The sequence below is a fragment of the Leptodactylus fuscus genome, chromosome 1 (genome assembly GCF_031893055.1).
Source record: "Leptodactylus fuscus isolate aLepFus1 chromosome 1, aLepFus1.hap2, whole genome shotgun sequence".
Lineage (NCBI taxonomy): Eukaryota > Metazoa > Chordata > Amphibia > Anura > Leptodactylidae > Leptodactylus > Leptodactylus fuscus.
The window spans coordinates 187,368,853-187,387,635 of NC_134265.1; the positions used below are offsets into that span (position 1 = coordinate 187,368,853).

An 18,783-nucleotide genomic window follows, 5' to 3' on the forward strand; every position below is an offset into this window, starting at 1 on the left:
CCCAGACGGCTTTACCTTGGTATACTATAAGAAACTTGGCCCTGAACTCCGCCCCAGACTGTTGAAAGTTTTCAACTCTCTCACCGATGGCTCGGCCCTTTGTCGTGACTCCCTCTGTGCTCACATAGCGGTTATCCCCAAACCCGGAAAGGACCCTCTTCTGTGCTCTAACTACCGCCCCATTTCGCTAATTAATATTGACCTAAAAATTTTAGCCAAGATCCTTGCGACCCGTTTATCGCCCTTGTTAGGAAATATTGTTCACCCAGATCAAGCTGGATTTTTACCTGGCCGTGAGGCTCGAGATAATACTACCAAAGCCATCAACCTCATGTATGGAGCTAAACAATCGGGCTCTCCTCTCATGCTTCTTTCCACTGACGCTGAGAAAGTCTTCGACAGGGTCAACTGGCGGTTCATGGAAGAGACCCTGTTACATATTGGTCTTGGAAATCGCATGATGAGTTGGATCATGGCTCTATACTCTCTCCCTACAGCGATGGTCAGGGTGAACGGTTTATTGTCCCAATCCTTCCCTATCCGAAATGGTACTAGGCAAGGATGCCCCCTCTCGCCTCTCATTTTCGTCCTGACTCTTGAACCCTTCCTCCGCCAGGTTCGAGCCGACCCGAACATCTCAGGCGCTGCTCATTCTTCCCGTTTATACAAAGTGGCGGCTTATGCAGACGACTTGCTGTTTTTTCTCTCCTCCCTGCATGTCTCTCTTCCGGCTCTGATGCTCGCCTTTCAGGTTTACTCGACCCTTTCAAATTTTAAAATCAACTTTTCGAAGTCGGAAGCCCTTAATGTGACCCTTTCCTCCTCGGCGGCCACCTCCTTGAGTCAATCTTTCCCTTTTCATTGGGCCTCCACTTCTCTCAAATATTTGGGGGTTTATCTTACTCCGGACCCGAAAGATCTCTTTCGTTGCAACTTCCCCCCACTTCTGGCGTCTATCAGGGCTGATTGTACTCGATGGTCCGCTGGAGCCTTTACTTGGTTCGGGAGATGCGCGATTTTTAAAATGAACATTCTCCCTCGTCTTCTCTACTTGATGCAGGCGCTTCCCATTCACATCCCTCTGTCTTTTCTTAGATCCCTCACTTCCGTCCAACTGAAGTTCATCTGGTCGGGCAGACCCGCCCAAGTGAGCAAGGCTTTTCTCTTTCGTCCCAAGAGTTGCGGTGGTTTATCGCTTCCGGACCTGAAGTCCTATTACTTGGCTACCCACCTGACTCGTGTCGTGGACTGGTGTAGACATGCTGTTTCTAAACCTTGGGTCTACATCGAACAGGCATTCTCTCCGATCCCTTTGCAGGTTGCCCCGTGGTTAGACTCCTCCTCATTGTCATCTCTCTTTTCTCACCCTACCCTTGGTCCCACACTTCGGATTTGTTCCAGAGGCCTTGTTCGCTCCACTCTCCTCCCTAAGGATTCCGCTCTTTTTCCAGTGCTGGGCAATCCTGCCTTTCCACCTGGAATGTTTGACCGAGTTTTTCGTAATTGGCGCCGTCATGGGATTTTCCGTGCCTGTCACTTCCAGGACGCAGGGGGATGGACTACACTTCTGAATTCCCAGGCCCCTCCTGAGCTGCCCCCTTTGGATGCTTGGCGGGGGATGCAACTTCGTCACTTTTTACATTCTCTCCCTGCTCCTGCAGTGTTCCGCGTCGAACCTACCCCCTTGGAGAAGATTTGTGTTGGTGCTGGCCCCCCTTCGCCACTCCCTCTCGCTCACTTACCGGATCCTGGTTGAACCTCCAGAGGATTTTGTTCCGCCGTTCTTGCTGAAATGGGAATCTGATTTGTCCCTTTCCCTCTCTCAGGAGCAGCGTAGGCGCATTTTTCGCCTTTCTAATACTGCTTCCATCAGCTCTCGCCACCAGGAGGCCAGCTACAAAATCTTGTCCCGATGGTATAGGGTTCCTACGAGACTCCATGCTATGTTTCCTCAGGTCTCCCCATTATGTTGGCGCTGTGGCGATGAGGAAGGCACACTGCTACACATTTTTTGGTCCTGTCCTGCCCTTTCGTCCTTCTGGGAGGGGGTCAAGCGGATAACCCTCCAGCTTACTGAAACTTCTCACCATTTGGGCCCTGCCCTGTTCCTCCTTAATCATTGTGAGTCTTCTGTAAAGGTCTTTAAGCGCTCCCTACTTAGATTCCTGATCCTCGCTGCCCGGGCTTGTATCCCCCTTTTTTGGAAACGAGTGGATCCTCCTCCTCTCTCCCTCTGGATTTCGAAGGTCAACGAGATAATGCACATGGAAAATCTCACGTCTTTCCTGCATGGCACGACTGAGGCGTACATCAAAACCTGGTTCTACTGGTTCAGGTTTCAACAGTCTGCAGAGTACCGGACGCTTCTGGGTTCTGACCCCTCCTCTGATTGATGCTCTTGTTGTTCGTCTCAGGTATTTGACCAGTGGTTCCTCCCGAGCCCTTCCCAACTGGCTGTGGTATGGATGACCTGACGAGCGCTCTCTCTGGTTTCCTGACTGCTCACACTCACCCCTACCTACCCTTTCACCCCCCACATTTAGTCCTCTCCCCCACCCATCTGTCCCACTAACCCCCTCCCTCCTCCTCCCCCCCTTTTTCCTTTTTCTTTTTTCTATGTTGTTTTCTTTGTCTTTAATTTTTTTTTTTTTTTTTTTTTTTTTTTTTTATTCTTCTATGATTGTATTTTGTGTTGCACTGTGTGCTTTTTCTGTTCGCAGGGCGGGTGTTCGCCCTGTAACTCGTAATTGTTTTTTCTTTTCTTATTGTATAAAAAAAAAAAAATTCAATAAAGTTTGAGTTACAAAAAAAAATAAACCTCATTTCAATCCTGAAATATTACTGTGTCCATCAGTTATTAGATATATCAAACTGAAATGGCTGTTGCAAACACCAAAATATTTATAACTGAAAATGATTAAGATTAATAGGGGTGCCCAAACTTTTTCATAGGACTGTAGATGTCACACAAGCCAGTTGCACACTCGACCACAATGTTTCAGCGGACTAATCGATAATTCCACCTAATCAAAATCTATACCCTCTAATAATCCTGAACCCAGAATAATCAGGTCAAAGGCAAAAAATAACCCTAAGGTACATCCCTAGTCACATTCAAGGGTAGATGGGAGTTAGTTACATGAACCCATAAATAATACGATTATCGGCTCAACAATCAAAATATAGCAGAGTAGATATACAAATAGAGCATACTGTATATGCCAGGAAGGATACTATCTCAAAGCATATACTCTTTGTTTAAATCTCAAGTGGGGATTTTACTAATAACCTAAGCAACACCTCAGGAGTCTATGGGGGTGGTGGCTCTTAGGCTCCTGTCATGTTGCTGAGGTTATTAGACTAGCTAACACCATTAGTGGGGATTAGGAGCTGGGACCCCGTTAACTGTATTTGGTCTTACAATGTGGAAAGGGGTACATTATAATTATTAGTAACCACCTATGATTTGTAGGTCACTTGAGATCAGCCAGGAATGTGGCGGTGCAGCTGCGGGGCAAACCCAGAAATCTTGGGCTGCCAAATAAGAACATCGGCACTTGAACACGTCGTGGGGAGGAGGTGGACGGGGGCATAATACATAGTAAAACCCCTATGATACCAGGATCATGTTTGACCTTGGCATCTCAGGGGTTAACACCTGCAATAGGAGCTCATCTCTGACTGTGGATGATAGAGGTAAGTGTCAACCATATTGCTGATACCTGCTAGGCATGCTGTGCACACAGTTTCAGCACTAGAATGGAGGTTTGCGGGAAATCCTTCCTGGCAGCACCGTACTATTATGGTGAATATTGGGAAGGGGTTAAAGGGAGTGTGTCATCATCAGAAAATCATCTACTGTTTAAACTAAGTTTTTGTGTTAATCATATTTTTAAATAATTTTTGGTGATCATTCTTTCATAGCTGTACTGTGGCACTCAATGAGAGATTAAGATTTGCCCTCTTTTGCTAATAGCCCTTTTTTTTATTTTGGGTGGAAAAACCTGGCACTACAATGGAGACTTTAATTTAGGGAAATTATGATGTTTTAAATTTACACAATTTGGACTGAAAATGTTGCATAAGTAACATTAGTACAAACCCTTAGAATGAGAACAATATAATGCACATGAAAGGAAAGTAGTGAAATAGTAGAATTAGCGATGACTGCCACACAGCACCTTGCTGTCACTGCCAAACATGACATTGTTGACTTGTCTGTTGCAACCAGCAGTCAGTGACACATATATTTTCTCACCATAGCCTTATCAGTACAAGTCAGCTGAAAAGCTTAACAAAGCTCTAACCTCTGCTGTGAATGAAACATGATTTACTTCTTTTGATTCCTGACACTTTCTAATACTTCCATCTGTGTTACTAGGCCCACACTTTGGCAAGCAAAGATACTCTGACAATGAAATTTACAGAGCTAAGGCTGCTCCTAGACGAAGAGGAAAAATTAGCAAAGAAATACATTGAAGATAAGGCAAAGTTGGCACTATGGGCATATGATGGTCAGATAGAATCATGCAATGACCAGATATGTGCTATTGACAAGTTCAAAGCCCATGTCAGAAGAATACATCAACAACCAGACACTGTGCAACTTATCCAGGTAATATGGTCTCACGTTTACTACATTTATAACTAGATTCAACATTTACCTTTTATAACATATAATTCAACATTTACCTTTTATTTTAGAGATCTTTTACCTAGTGTATATATCCAAGGTCTACATGGAGAAACCCTGTCAAAATGTTTGTCTAAGGGTCCATTCACACGGAGTAAACACGTGCTCATTTTGGCAAAATAAGGGTAAGTTCACACTACTGATACGCTGCCTGATTCTGAACGTTAAAACACATTCAGATTCAGCGCGTATAAAGCAGTTCCCATTCATTTCTATGGGAGCCGGCATACGAGTGCTCCCCATTGGAATGAATGGGCTGCTTTTTTCACTACAAGCACTCCCATTGAAGTGAATGGGAAGTGCTTGCGTGTATGGCTCGGAATGAGCAGAGCTAGCCATACACGCCAGCACATCCCATTCACTTCAATGGGACTGCTCGTAGTGAAAGAAGCAGCCCATTCATTTCTATGGGGAGCGCTCGTATGCCGGCTCCCATAGAAATGAATGGAGCTGCTTTATACGCCGTTTATTCTGAACGTGTTTTACGTTCAGAATAAGCTGGCGTATAATCAGTGTGAACTCACCCTAAAAGTGTAAAAAATACACGTGTAAAAATAAGACTCCCATTGACTTCAATGACATTTTCTTACACGTGTAATAAAAAAAACACGTAAAAAAACATGTCAAAATACAAGTGTAAAATGTCATTGAAGTCAATGGGAGTTTTATTTTTAAACGTGTATTCTTTACATGTGTATTTTGCCAAAATGAGCGCGTGTTTACTCCGTGTGAATGGACCCTAACATGTCAGGCTATTTATGAATATACGCAGTAGATGATGATGCTATGTTGGGTATGAAATAGGACTTTTCACCACCTCTAACAACTCCATTTCATTATATCCCTTAATAGGTGCCAAGCTGCTGCTTCTGGCAACGATGGAATCTTTTTTTCTAGCCCCCACCATTCCAAAACAACCAGCAGTTTCATTTATGGTGTCTGACAAAAGGACATTACTATAAAAGTAAACTATTGACTTGGGGCACACTCCCTACGGCATAGCGCCCCTTTACCTGGCCCCCACACAGTATAACTCCCCATTTACACACACTATAATGTCCCAAAGTGGTCTCCAGACAGTATAATTTCCCATAGCGACTCCTCCTCGGAGTATAATATTCCATAGTGGCCCTTCCATATAAGTATAATGTCCCACTGCGGGTCCCTCCACACAGTATAATGCCCCATTTACACACACTATAATGTCCCAAAGTGGTCTCCAGACAGTATAATATCCCATAGCGGCTCCTACACACAGTATTATGTCTCATTGAGGCCTCTATGGTATCTGTTGCAAATATTGAAAAACACCAAAGCGGGCCAATGTTGACACAATAGAAACATGTGGATACAGCAAGTAACAATATATAAACAAAAACATGCCCGCGCTGAGGTAAAAATATTTCATAATTTATTGATCACAATAACTCAAAACATATACACAACATACAATATACAGAAGGGGGGGGATAAAGGGAATACCAACACTAATAACCACAAAAAGGGGGGGGGGGTAGTCCAAGGGAGTGAATAAATATTATATATGGTAAACACAGAATGCATAAACTAAGGTAAATTGACCCAAGATGGCAGCCATCATAGAAAAGTACAAATAGTAAAACTGTTTGTTGTGAACTCAAGAGCCAAAGGTCATATATTATATGGAAATGCAAAAGTGAACCATAAATATAACATGTAATAAACCCAAGGAAACCCACCTAGTGAGCAGACCCCTCAACATGCTTTTCGCCGCAGTATTTATCCGTCCATTGCCTACGAATGTGCATCGAGGGGTCTGCTCACTAGGTCTCTAAAAACACTGCTAAAGTTATTTTCGTGCAATTATTAACCCATTAAAAGGATTTTTTTTGCCCAGAAAACACCTTTAACCCCTTTCCACCGGTGACATTTTTCAATTTTCGATTTTGACTGCCTGCCTCCCAAACCCTGTAACTTTTTATTTTTCTGTTCACAGAGTCATATGGGGACTTGATGTTAGCAGGACATATTATTCTTCATAATGGTGTCATGTATTATTCTGTACAATATACTGAGAAGCTGGAAAAAAAAATCAGAATTGGGTGGAATTGGAAAAGTGCATTTGTGCGACTTTCTTACGGCGCTTTATTTTTACGGCGTTCGCTCTGCAGCCAAAATGTATTCTATGTTTTGGTACAATTCCGGGGATACCAAATTTACATACTTTTATTTACATTTTTACCTCTTAACAAAGATCTAAAACTTTGTAAAAAGTCGCATATTTTGAGACCCATATTTTTTTTATATTTCTATGTACGGGGATGCCAGGTGTACTTTTTAGTTATATCATTTTGAGGAATGTCTATTGCTTTTAGAGATGAGCGAGTAGTATTCGATTAAATACCTCGCCGCCATAGGAATGCGTGTAAGCGGCCGAACACCAAGGGGTTAAGCGCATCGAATATTTGATGCACTTAACCCCTTAGTGTTCGGACACTTACACGCATTCCTATAGTGGCAAGGTATTCGATCGAATACTACTCGCTCATCTCTAATTGCTTTGATCACTTTTTTATTCAAATTTTTATTGCGGCATAACAGCAAGAAAAACGGCAGTTTGGCACTATTGATTTTTTTTCCCACTTCAGTGTTCACCATATGGGAAAAATATTTTTAGAGATTTGGGTGGACACCTAATGTGTATGTGTTTCATAGTATTTAAGTACTTTTATATTTGCTCTAGGGAAACGAGGGTGATATGAATTTTTTATATATTTTATATTTTTCTATTTTTTTTTTTAAATGTTGTATACCAACAGTATCAAAAGCCTTTGAACAGTTGAGAAACAATGTCCACCACATAACCCATGTACAGTCTAGAACTGACCTTCTAATAGAAGCTGATCAGATTAGTCTGGCAGGGCCTATTCCTCAGAAACCTGTATTTATTGGATGTTATAAGGTTATTTTAATTGCGATAGTCCAGGATAGCATCTCTTAGAAAACCTTCAAAGATCTTACCCACCACAGAGGTTATACTTGTCAGCCTATAGTTTCCAGGCTCACTTTGAGAACCACTTTTGAATATCGGCACCACATTTGCTATGCACCAGTCCCGTGGAACAGACCAAGTCATTACCAAATCCTTAGACACTATCACCTCCCTCAAGCATATTCAACTGCCAGTATCACATTACAGAGCATATTACAGTGATAAATAACACTGGGGAACAATTTGTAACACAATTTCTGTTGAGTAACACAATTTCTGTTGAGTTTGATGTTTGAGCTGTTTTTATAGTTATTAGGCATGCTGACTTTTTTCTCTACACCTTATGACAATGTGACCACTGTCCGCGGAATCAATCATGGATCATAGGAAGCGCTATTGCTCTCCTATTGGCTGACTCAAACCTTCTCCGATGGGTGCCAGTTGAATGACGCTAAGGAGAACAGCAACAGGTTTATACTTGTCTGGATTTGTTCAGCTACGCCTGAGATACTGTAGTGAGGTGTTGTGTGTCGCTCTGAGATAGACTCCACGTCGGAATGAGCTGCACGGAGTTCTTGTTTATATACGAAGTTAGCAGTGTTTAGTGTTTGAACTGAAACTTATGTCTACTTCTGCTAGTTCACGCCGTAAGTTTTAAAGATAAAAAGATAAAGGCCGGTGTTTTTGATGGTCCACAGATTCAGCAGCTTGTTAAAAGATAAACATTTCATCGGAAATACACGAGCACAGAATTACGCCGAAATTGTCCAGCAACTCTTGGAGAGCTTCAAACTGCTAGGTAGCAACATGAGCATCAAATTGCATTTTTTCCATAGCCATCTTGCTAACTTCCCAGAAAATCTTGGTGCAGTCAGTGATGAGCAGGGTGAGCGATTCCACCAAGACTTGAAGGTCATGGATGCACGGTATCAAAGTAGATGGGATGTACATATGATAGCTGACTATTGTAGCAACAAACGAGGATGCCCACAGATTAAACACTCTAGAAAAAGCTACAAGCAAAAAATTTGTACCTTAATATTTAATTACCGTTCCATAAAAACACAACTATTTGTACCTTAATATTTAATTACCGTTCCATAAAAACACAACTATTTGTATGAACACAATTTAACTTGCAGTAACTATTGTAGCCTTTGTATGAATAAAATTATTCTTTGTAAACAATATATTTGGTAAGTTTTTGTATGACTTTTGAGGGTATCCTGTAGCTTAAAAAGTTGATGTGAAAGACAAAAACTGCATTAATTTTTGGATTCAGTGCCAAAAGTTAGTTGAAAACAAGTCACAGATTTAAGACAACGAAATTGCTGTTCCCTGGTGTAATATACCTTTATTTGTACTATATTTGAAGAAAAAACAACTTTGAAGTTTTATGCAAATTAGGCAGGTCGTGCCCTTAAGACAGGCCTTCAGCTCTTGGAGCACTGACCTTGCTACTTAGGTGATGTCATAGCAGTAGGAGGACTCCTACTGCAAGGGTTGGTGCAAGCAGTAGATCATTGGGGTCTGAACAGCAAGAACAGTGCTCCAGAAAGCTGAAGAACTGACTCATTTGGATAAGATTTCAAAGTTGCTTTTCTACAAATCTACAAAAGTGTTATGCAAGGTATTGTGTGTATTGTATCACTGTAATGTGCTCTGTAACATAGTTGTGGTAGTTGAATATCACACCAGGCTGTCTGGCCAATCCATGAGCCAAACACATCTAGAACCGCAGACCGCCTGCCCATACTAGATGGCCGGTACTCTCATCTAGCCAATTAAGAGAGGATGTGTGAGTATATCTATGGAAACCAGGGATGGTAATTATCAGTGTCTTACTAATAGGCAACATGAACCTGGGAGAAATCAAAATAGGACAAAGAGCATACCACTGAAAAACATGGTATGGATAAACGTCACTACTCGCAATACACCCTAGCAATTTGATGGAGATGCCACACACGGCAAAGTACAATCGTTCATACAGGTATGGCAGCTGATAAAATCTGCTCATAATTTACTTAGGGCAAAAAACATCACCACTTTCAACTCATAGATTAGGAAAAGATAGCAAATACTATGATATATACTATGATATATCCAACAGAGTTATATGCAATCATAACCAAAATATCAAGCAAAAAGAAAAGGTATCCAGCACTCTGAGACCTCTATATTATTAAAAAGTCAATGTTTATTCCGGAGACATACTCCCATTAAAAAAGTCCATATATGTATATCAAGGAATGAGTGCAGACGAGGTGGAAAAAAATGCCAAAAAACCTACGAGTTTCGAGGTCTATGCCTCTTATTCATGGTTTTAAAGCCATGTGATGCTTCTCTAATTTGTGTAATTAACAGCACCTGTTACTTACCTGAGGCACCTAACAGGTGGTGGCAATAACTAAATCACACTTGCAGCCAGTTGAAATGGATTAAAGTTGACTCAACCTCTGTCCTGTGTCCTTGTGTGTACCACATTGAGTATGGAGAAAAGAAAGAAGACCAAAGAACTGTCTGAGGACTTGGGAAGCAAAATTGTGAGGAAGCATAAGCAATCTCAAGGCTACAAGTCCATCTCCAAAGACCCGAATGTTCCTGTGTCTACCGTGTGCAGTGTCATCAAGAAGTTTAAAGCCCATGGCACTGTGGCTAACCTCCCTAGATGTGGACTTGTCATGTCCGGATGCCCAAATACTGGAGCATCCGCCATTTCCTGCCAATTTTGTGGTTGTGGACCCGCAACCGGTGTTTCTCAGCCTCAGTGATGATGACGGGACACTGTTGCCATCAGGGCAAGCTGTGGTTATGTGGGGTTTGCAGTAAGAGGAGAGTGAGCAAATGGAAGAGGAGTTTTGGGTGATGAGGCCACCGACCCGACATAGACAGGGGTGATGTCTAGCGGGAAAAACAATGTTGATGTTGAGGCAAGCTAAGCAGGAAAAAAGGGGGCTAGAGGCAGAGGCATGGACAGGGGTTATGTCTAGCGGGGAAAACAGCGTTGATGTTGAGGCATGCTAAGCAGGAAAAAAGGGGTGCAGAGGCATGGACAGGGGTTATGTTTAGCGGGGAAAACAGTGTTGATGTTAAGGCAAGCTAAGCAGGAAAAAAGGGGGCTAGAGGCAAAGGCATGGACAGGGGTTATGTCTATGTGGGGAAAGCAGTGTAGATGTGGAGGCAAGCGCAACAGCAAAAAAGGTGGCTAGAGGCAGAGGCATGTCCAGAGGCACAGGACAGCTGAATCACAGAAGTCAGGCAAGAGGCAGCAAGGCCCAAGATGTTCCCTCTGCTAGCCACCTGAGAGAAACCACCAGCCTGGACACCTCAACATCTGCCTCTGACACTTTGGGGACTTCACCCTCATCTGCACCTTTTCCTGCCTCTGCTCCTTTCGCCTGCACCATCATGCGCCCAGCAACTCCCCATCTCCCAGGCCTTTCATCGCAGGCAGAAGTACAGCGCAACTCACCCACATGCCCAAGGCTTCAACGGCCTCATCTTAAAACTGCTAGCCCAGGAGATGTTGCTGTCCCGGCTTGTGGAAACTCATACCTTCTGTGACCTGCTGGCAGGTGCGGCACCTCGCTATGATGCCCCTAGCCATCATTACCTCTGTTGGTGTGCTGTCTCCGCCTAGGGGCCTAGGGCCACCACGTATTCCCTAACATAAGTCGGGCCCCGAGTTCCGCGCTTTACTGTAAGTTCCACTTGACCACCGACGCATGGCCAAGCGCCTGCGGTCAGGGACACTGCTTCTCTGTAATGACAGGCCGGGTGAATGTAGTTGAGGATAGGTCCGGGGTGTAAACTGGGGTGGCTTATCCCCTCTCCCAGCCCAAAATTCATGGCAGGGGTTGACTGAAAGCCTACTCTGCTGCAACCTCGACCACACCTGCGACCTGTACATACTTCAGCACTGGGGTGTGGAGACGACAGCAAGTCGTGCTGAAGCTCCTCAGCTTGGCCGACAGAAAACACACTTCCCCTGAGGTTAGGGATGCCATCCTCGATGTGACGGCAATGTGGTTTTTGCCACCGCACCTGGGACCAAGCATGTTTGTGTATGTGATAATGGCCGGACCTGGTATCAGATCTAAAGCTTGCCAGACTCAAACACAGTCCACACATGGTCCACGTTTTCAACTAGTTGGTGCAATGGTTCTTTGAAATCTACACCATTGTGCCTGAAATACTAGTGAAAGTGCGGCCATTTTCCTAAGTGAAAAGTAGCCTCTGCTAGGCTGAAAATATTCAGAGCACACTCCTGTCATCTTCGCACCGTTGGCTGATGGAGGAAGATGAGGGGGATGAAGTGGCATTTCATGACACTGTCCCACCCGAGGCTTGAGGGTGAAGTTCAGTATATCCCATTGCTTCAGCACAGATGGTGTGAAGGGGAGTGTAAAATGGAGGAAATGGAGAGTGACCCTTACAGTTGGGGGCAGCAAAGTTGTGCCAAGTAACACACTGGCACACATGGCTGACTTCATGTTGGGTTGCTTTTCAAGAGACAAAGGCATACTTCAGATCATGGAGAGCAAACACTACTGGACTTTTGCAATCCTCAACCCCCGGTATAAGTAAAAAATCTGGTCCTTTGTTCTGGTAGGGGAGAGAAAAAAAAAAATTGATTGGCACAAGCAACTGGTGCAGAATATGATGGAAATGTTTCCGTAAACCCTCGCGGGCGGCAGAGAGGAGATTTCCCCCATGAGGCTAACAACTGCCATCCGGTCCACAACCACCAGGGGAACACTCTCCAAGGTCTGGTACACGTTAATACCCCCAACCCCCCCCCCCTGCCCAAACTACTGCCACTGAGGGGCTTAATGTCATCAGGAGGGAAAAGTATAGGCACATGTTGCGTGAATACCTGACCAACCACAGCCCTGTCCTCTCCAATCCCTCTGCGCCTTACACGTATTGGGTGTAGAAGTTGGACCTGTGGCCCTTGGGGTGAGCGTACATAGCTTGACAATTGCTGTGTATCACACTTTGGCGTTTGGGGGTACACACCGTGCAAAGCTGGGTTGGGCATATATAGCCTGACAATTGCTGTGTATCCCAGTTAGGTTTTGTGGGTTGACACCGTGGAAAGCTGGGTTGAGCGTACATAGCCTGAGAATTTCAGTGTATCCCACTTAGTTTTTGTGGAGTACACACCGGTGAAACCTGTATTAAGCGTATATAGGGTATATAGGCTGAGAATTTCAGTGTATCCCACTTAGTTTTGGTGGGGTACACACCGCTGAAACCTGGATTATGCGTATATAGGGTATATAGGCTGAGAATTTCAGTGTGTCCCACTTAGTTTTGGTGGGGTACACACCAGTGAAACCTGGATTAAGCGTATGTAGGGTATATAGGCTGACAATTTCAGTGTATCCCACTTAAGTTTATTTCACACCGTGGAAAGCTGGGTTGAGCGGATATAGCCTGGCTTAATTGCTGCGTATCCCACTTTGGTTTTTGTGGGTACACAAAGCTGGATTGAGCGTATCCCTGCAGTGTAGCTCTTAAAAGAGCTGTTGTTCTTCTTCTACTTTTGATTTCCTGCCTAGCAAAATCTAAAACCTATCTAGCCCTCAGCAGATGTCTCTCTCTAACTAAGTGCAATCCACAAATGAATCGGAGATTATGTCGCCTGTTCTTATGAATCAGAGGTCACATGTCCTTCGCAGCCAATGGCTTTTTCCTAGTTTTTTTCAAGGCCTCCGTTGTCGTAGTTCCTGTCCCACCTCCCCTGCGCCAGAGAAGGTGGAAAGGGAATCGAATTTTAAGTGTATTTGCCACGCGGTGTTTGTATCGAATCGAACATGGCGAACAGCGTGATGTCCAATCAGACATCTACTCGATAAAACGCTGTTCGCTCATGTCTACTCCATTCATAGATCATCGGAGGCTTTGCACGGATATGGTAACCCCTTCGACTCCGGGTTGAAGCATCCAAAGATAAAACAAATCCAGCAAAGCGAGATGTCTTGATAAAACTTAGCCTTTAATCTTGATTATTCATAAAATGATCCAAATATGTATGGTGAGCGACAGTGTGCCCGGCTGACACATTTCGGTAAACTACCTTAATCATAGCCTTATGATGACTTATATACATAGCAAACTTGGGGGTCTTCTTTAAAGGGTTTGTCCAACAAATAGTTATGTAAAACACACTTGGAATTGGTTAAAACCAGAAAAAACAGGACTTATCTTGATCCCTAATTGGTAATATCCAATGCTTACAGAGTCCCCACTGGTGTCTTATGGTCCAGTCTCTGCACACTGGAAATAGCTGAATATGCCCACTTAGGCCCGGTTCACATCTATGTTCTTGTTTCTGTTCAGGGAGCCGCTTGGGAACATCTAAATGGAAACCTATAAGCATAAAAAAGCAGTTACCTAAGGAAACCCACAAATCCCATAGACTATAATGGGGTCCATGTGGTTTCTGTACGAACCATGTGGAGGAAAAGTGTATGGCATTTGTTGGATGGCCTTAGGATTTTGTGCAAATTCCATTAAGAACTAATGAAAGTTGTGTTGGCTTCAAGAAACATAGTCTCGCATATTCTGTAACACATTCCATCCAATTTTTTTTGCCATTGTTGGTATATATCATACAATTGCACTAATCCAAACACTCTTCCAATAAAGCTGATGGACAATTTGTATTATATTTAAAGTAATTTTTGCATTTGTAATAATTCTGAGTGAAGGACACAAACTTCAATTTTACTTTTTCCTGGTGGATACATTGTCTTTTGGGTTGTGTTATCCAACTCTTACCCATTATATAATGACCTTTGCCTTTATTCAGGATTTCACCTCAGCTGAAAAACAAATGAAGAGTCATTCAACTCCAGCTGAGCAGTTTCATCCAGTGCCTGTCAACTTTGAGCATGTAGAGAAATACTATAGTGCTTTCATAGAAAACCTTAAATCATCATTCAAGGAGCCACCCACAATTCGCCTTCAAAAAGGTAATGGCAGCAAAATTCTCCACCTCTTTAAACCCCCCCCCAAAAAAAAGAAACAAAAAAAAAACAGGCCGCAAGCGGACACCAGCGGTCAACTTTAAGAACCCATTCAAGTGAATGGGTTTTCAAGCTGAGCGCCGGGTTTCCGTCACCTGTCCAGTTTTGCCGGGGCTGAAGACGGAAACTTGGCGGAATGCACACACCGGACACTGGGCACGAGTGTGAACAAAGCCTAAGTAGTAAATAGTCACATAGCAGATTTTGTTTCTATGATAAAAATCAGTTCCATTCATCTGAATATGTTTTTTATGAAAGCCAGCACATAGATTCCTCCATTAAGAAAAATATACAAAGAAATTTCTGCAAAAAAAGTTGGGTTTGAAAATAGTCTTTTGCAGTTTCTTACAGCTTTTTCTAACAGTGTTTTATACGATACTTTTCTTTTGCGTTTCCTTGATGAAACACCACCGCTAGACCATGGTGCATTTCACATAAAACACCAAGAAAGCAAAATACAATTCTGCATAAAGGAAAAAACAAACAGCAAAACACAGCTAAGGGAGCGTTCACACTACCGTCTGTGTCCGACAGGTAGTGTCCGCTCAAAATCTGGCACGGACATTAGGAGCGGACACTAGCTGTGTCCGTGACACCTGTCATTTATTTAAATGACGATCGGGTGCGTTCTTTTGCACTCCGTGCCCTTCCTTCACTGTCCGCTTGTAAAGATGTCCGACTTTTCAAGTGGACAGAAAAACCCGACATTTTTCTGTCCGCTTGAAAAGTCGGACATCTTTACATGTAGCCCTGGCCTAACTAATATTTTCATATATGTGACTTTTTCTTCATTTAGATGTAGTTGAAGGCCCAAGCACAAGATCAACCCAAAATCCAGGGAAGCTAATTAAAATAGCGCCTTTTGGAAACAGGTCATCGCTCCTAAAATGTAAGTAGTGCTGGCCTGGTGCATGTATGTGACTTCACAGCTTTCTTCTGCATCTTGTATCTGCTCCTGCAATGTGGTGTGATTATTGCAAGTATTTTTGTATATTTCCCATATAGACTCTAGATGTCAGCATTGCAAAGTACAGTACTTGGTAAATCCATTAGTGTTAGCACATTCCAAACTCCATAATAAGCAGCTCTCATTATAAAGATTTTCTCTAAGCATCTCAGTGGTGACATATGACACAATGAAATAAATTATGACTCCTGGTAGAGGGACCACACGGCCCAGTGTGCCCCATATGTGTGAATGCATAGGCTTTTGTGAGATTGATTTGGGTGAATTAAACTGAATAATTAACATATCTTTCTAATACATTTTGCATCTTAATTCTTCATTATTTTTAAGATTTTTGTTTATGCTAAAACAGTTTTCTTATTGGAATTAGTTACAATTTTTGTTGTGTTTGGCTTCTACAGCTTACACTACAATACAAGCTACAGAAAGGTGTTTAGTAATGCAAATAATATTAGGTTTGTCAGTTTCTGTATGCAAACAAGAACCATAAAAATAATGAGGAATTCAGATACAGAATGTATTTGAAAGATTAAAGGGCGTTCCCATGATCTTTCGATTACAATACATAAACTATAAAGCTATATCTTCTTTTTTAAAGGGATCCCATCATTAAAACTCAATTTTTTGTCCCTAACTTGTAGGAATAGCCTTAAGAAAGATAAGAAAGGCTATTCTTCTCCTACCTTTAGATGTCTTCTCCGTGCTACTGTACCGCGGTTTTGTCAGTATGCAAATGAGTTCTCTCGCAGCACTGGGGGCGGACCCAGCGCTCAAACAGCACTGAGGGCATCCCCAAAGCTGCGAGAGAAATCTCCAGCGCCGCCTCCATCTTCGTCAGGAACGGGCTCTCTTCGTGTCTTCTTCTGGCAGTGGCTTCTAGGCCTCGGGCAGCTGACTGCGTATACCTGTCGCCCACAAGAAAATGGCCGCTTACATAGTATTGTAGTTTTCTTGTGTCCGGTGGGCATGCGCAGTCGGCTTTGCCCTAGGCCTGAGGCCTAGAAGTTTGAAGCCACCACCGGAAGAAGACGCGACGAGAGCCCGTTCCTGAAGAAGATGGAGACATCACTGAAAATTTCTTTCCCAGCATTGGGGACGCCCCCAGTGCTGTTTGAGCGCTGGAGTCCGCACCTAGTGCTGTGAGAGAACTCATTTGCATACCGATGAAAACCGGGATTTCTACGGAACGGCGGCGTGGAGAAGACATCTAAAGGTAGGAGAAGAATAGCCTTTTTTAAGGCTATTCCTATGTGTTAGAGACAAAGAATTGAGTTTGAATGATAGGATCCCTTTTTTATGTTAAATTTTTTTAAAATTTTATGTTATTTATATTCTATTAAATCTGTCCTGGGTCTCAAATCCAGGACTTTATGTGGGACATACAGATACCATAACAGCCAAGCTACAGCCTTACATAACTCTGTCTGTTTCTGCACTTCCTTCACAGATGCCAGAACCCCCACTTTAGATCCAAACACAATGCACCCTAAGCTGAGGTTATCCGAGGACCTACTTACAGTACAATGTGCTTGGTTAGGGAAATTTAACTCGAGCCATCCATCAAGGTTTGATAAACTCCTGCAAATTCTGAGCAGAGACTCCTACTTCTCTGGCAGTCACTACTGGGAAGTAGATGTCCTCCAGGCAGGCTTGGGATGGTGGATCGGAATTACTTACCCATCTATACAAAGGAAAGGAGACACAGAGCTGAGTCGTCTTGGGTGGAACAGTGGATCATGGTGTATTAAAAGATATGATTATGAATACTGGGCCTTTCACAAAGGAGAGAGGAAAGCAATATATCTTACCCACCCTCCCGAAAAAGTTGGGGTTTTCCTGGACTATGAATCTGGAGTTCTATCATTCTTTGACACCACATCTGGAATGAAGCACTTACATACCTTTCGCTGTAGATTTACTGAACCTTTGCATCCAGCACTTCGATTATGGGATGGTTCAGTCACGGTGTATAGACTGACGTAATGATCCAACCTGTCTATAGAAAAATATACTACTTGGTTTATACAGTATATTGCTTTGTCATTCTTCATCTATGCATAGTGCTGATAATACAAATTCAACTATGAACACTACCGAAAAGGACCTTTGTTTTAATTCATATAATGATCGGCTGCTATTTTTGCTTTTCTTTAGAGAACTGGACAAATATTGCACATTTTTACTGTGTTTCAACTGCAAAAACACAATATAAATCACTGTCAGGGGGGTTTGCAAAGATGACATACTCCTCAAGTAGTCTCTGCTTTTTTTCAATGTATAGATGAGATTTAAATACTTTGTGGGTTTTTTCCATAGCAGCAAAAGCGTTCTAAAATTCCACTTGGACACAGGCTTGGTTACAGCAAGTCTTACTTCTAAGAGCCTTGGCTTCCAGATCTCATACTAATGAGGACTAAAAAGCCTGGAACAACTCTATACACATTGGCATAGATGCTCTGTACTAAAGGCAATGTGTGCTAGAAAATAACATATTTGTTAATCAAATTTTGTTAAACATTTTGTTTCAGGATGTTTGGTGAAGTTTTTTTTTTTTTTTTTAATCGCATGTTATCTATCTATCTATATATAAATCTGGCAGTTCTGATTCTGGCCATTAAGCTAAATAATATGCTGAGAACACCTGTTTTCTGTCAGAGAAGTCTCTGCAGCTGCCACCTCTCTGATGACCACAGCTATCATCATGTCTATGTAGATAAGACACAGAATCCACCAGTCACAATAGAGGATTTCACAGCTTATCTACTCCTCTCTGTGCAATGACTGTTGTAGAAAGCTTTCTCATAGAAGTCAATAGGGTCTGCTCCAGACCACTGTGTCTATGGCCCATGCAGGGCCGCCATCAGGAATTTTGGGGCCCCATACAGCCTAAGTGTCTGCCCCCCCACCCCCACCCCGGCCATTTTAAAACGACCTTATTTTGCGACACACCAATTATGTATTACAATTCCCTTTATTTAGCAGCATTACGAGGCTTAATCAGATTCTATTTTCAGGTAAAATCTGCTACGTGTGACAGCGCCTATAGAGAGCCAGCACCATTTATAAGAGCCCTCCTAATGAATCCTCAGGGCTTATTCACATTGCGTTTTTGGCC

General features: G+C 42.9%; 1 protein-coding gene across 1 annotated transcript in view; it reads left to right on the top strand.

Annotated features, from left to right (window-relative positions):
* The window catches only part of TRIM14 (tripartite motif containing 14), an 80,081-nt gene extending 62,430 nt beyond the window's left edge, over window positions 1-17,651 (top strand). The window contains exons 3-6 of the mRNA XM_075280439.1: window positions 4,382-4,615; window positions 14,485-14,647; window positions 15,498-15,590; window positions 17,116-17,651. Coding sequence (XP_075136540.1) covers window positions 4,382-4,615; window positions 14,485-14,647; window positions 15,498-15,590; window positions 17,116-17,651 — 1,026 coding nt within the window. The remainder of the gene's footprint in view (window positions 1-4,381; window positions 4,616-14,484; window positions 14,648-15,497; window positions 15,591-17,115) is intronic.
* Window positions 17,652-18,783: the final 1,132 nt, after the last annotated feature.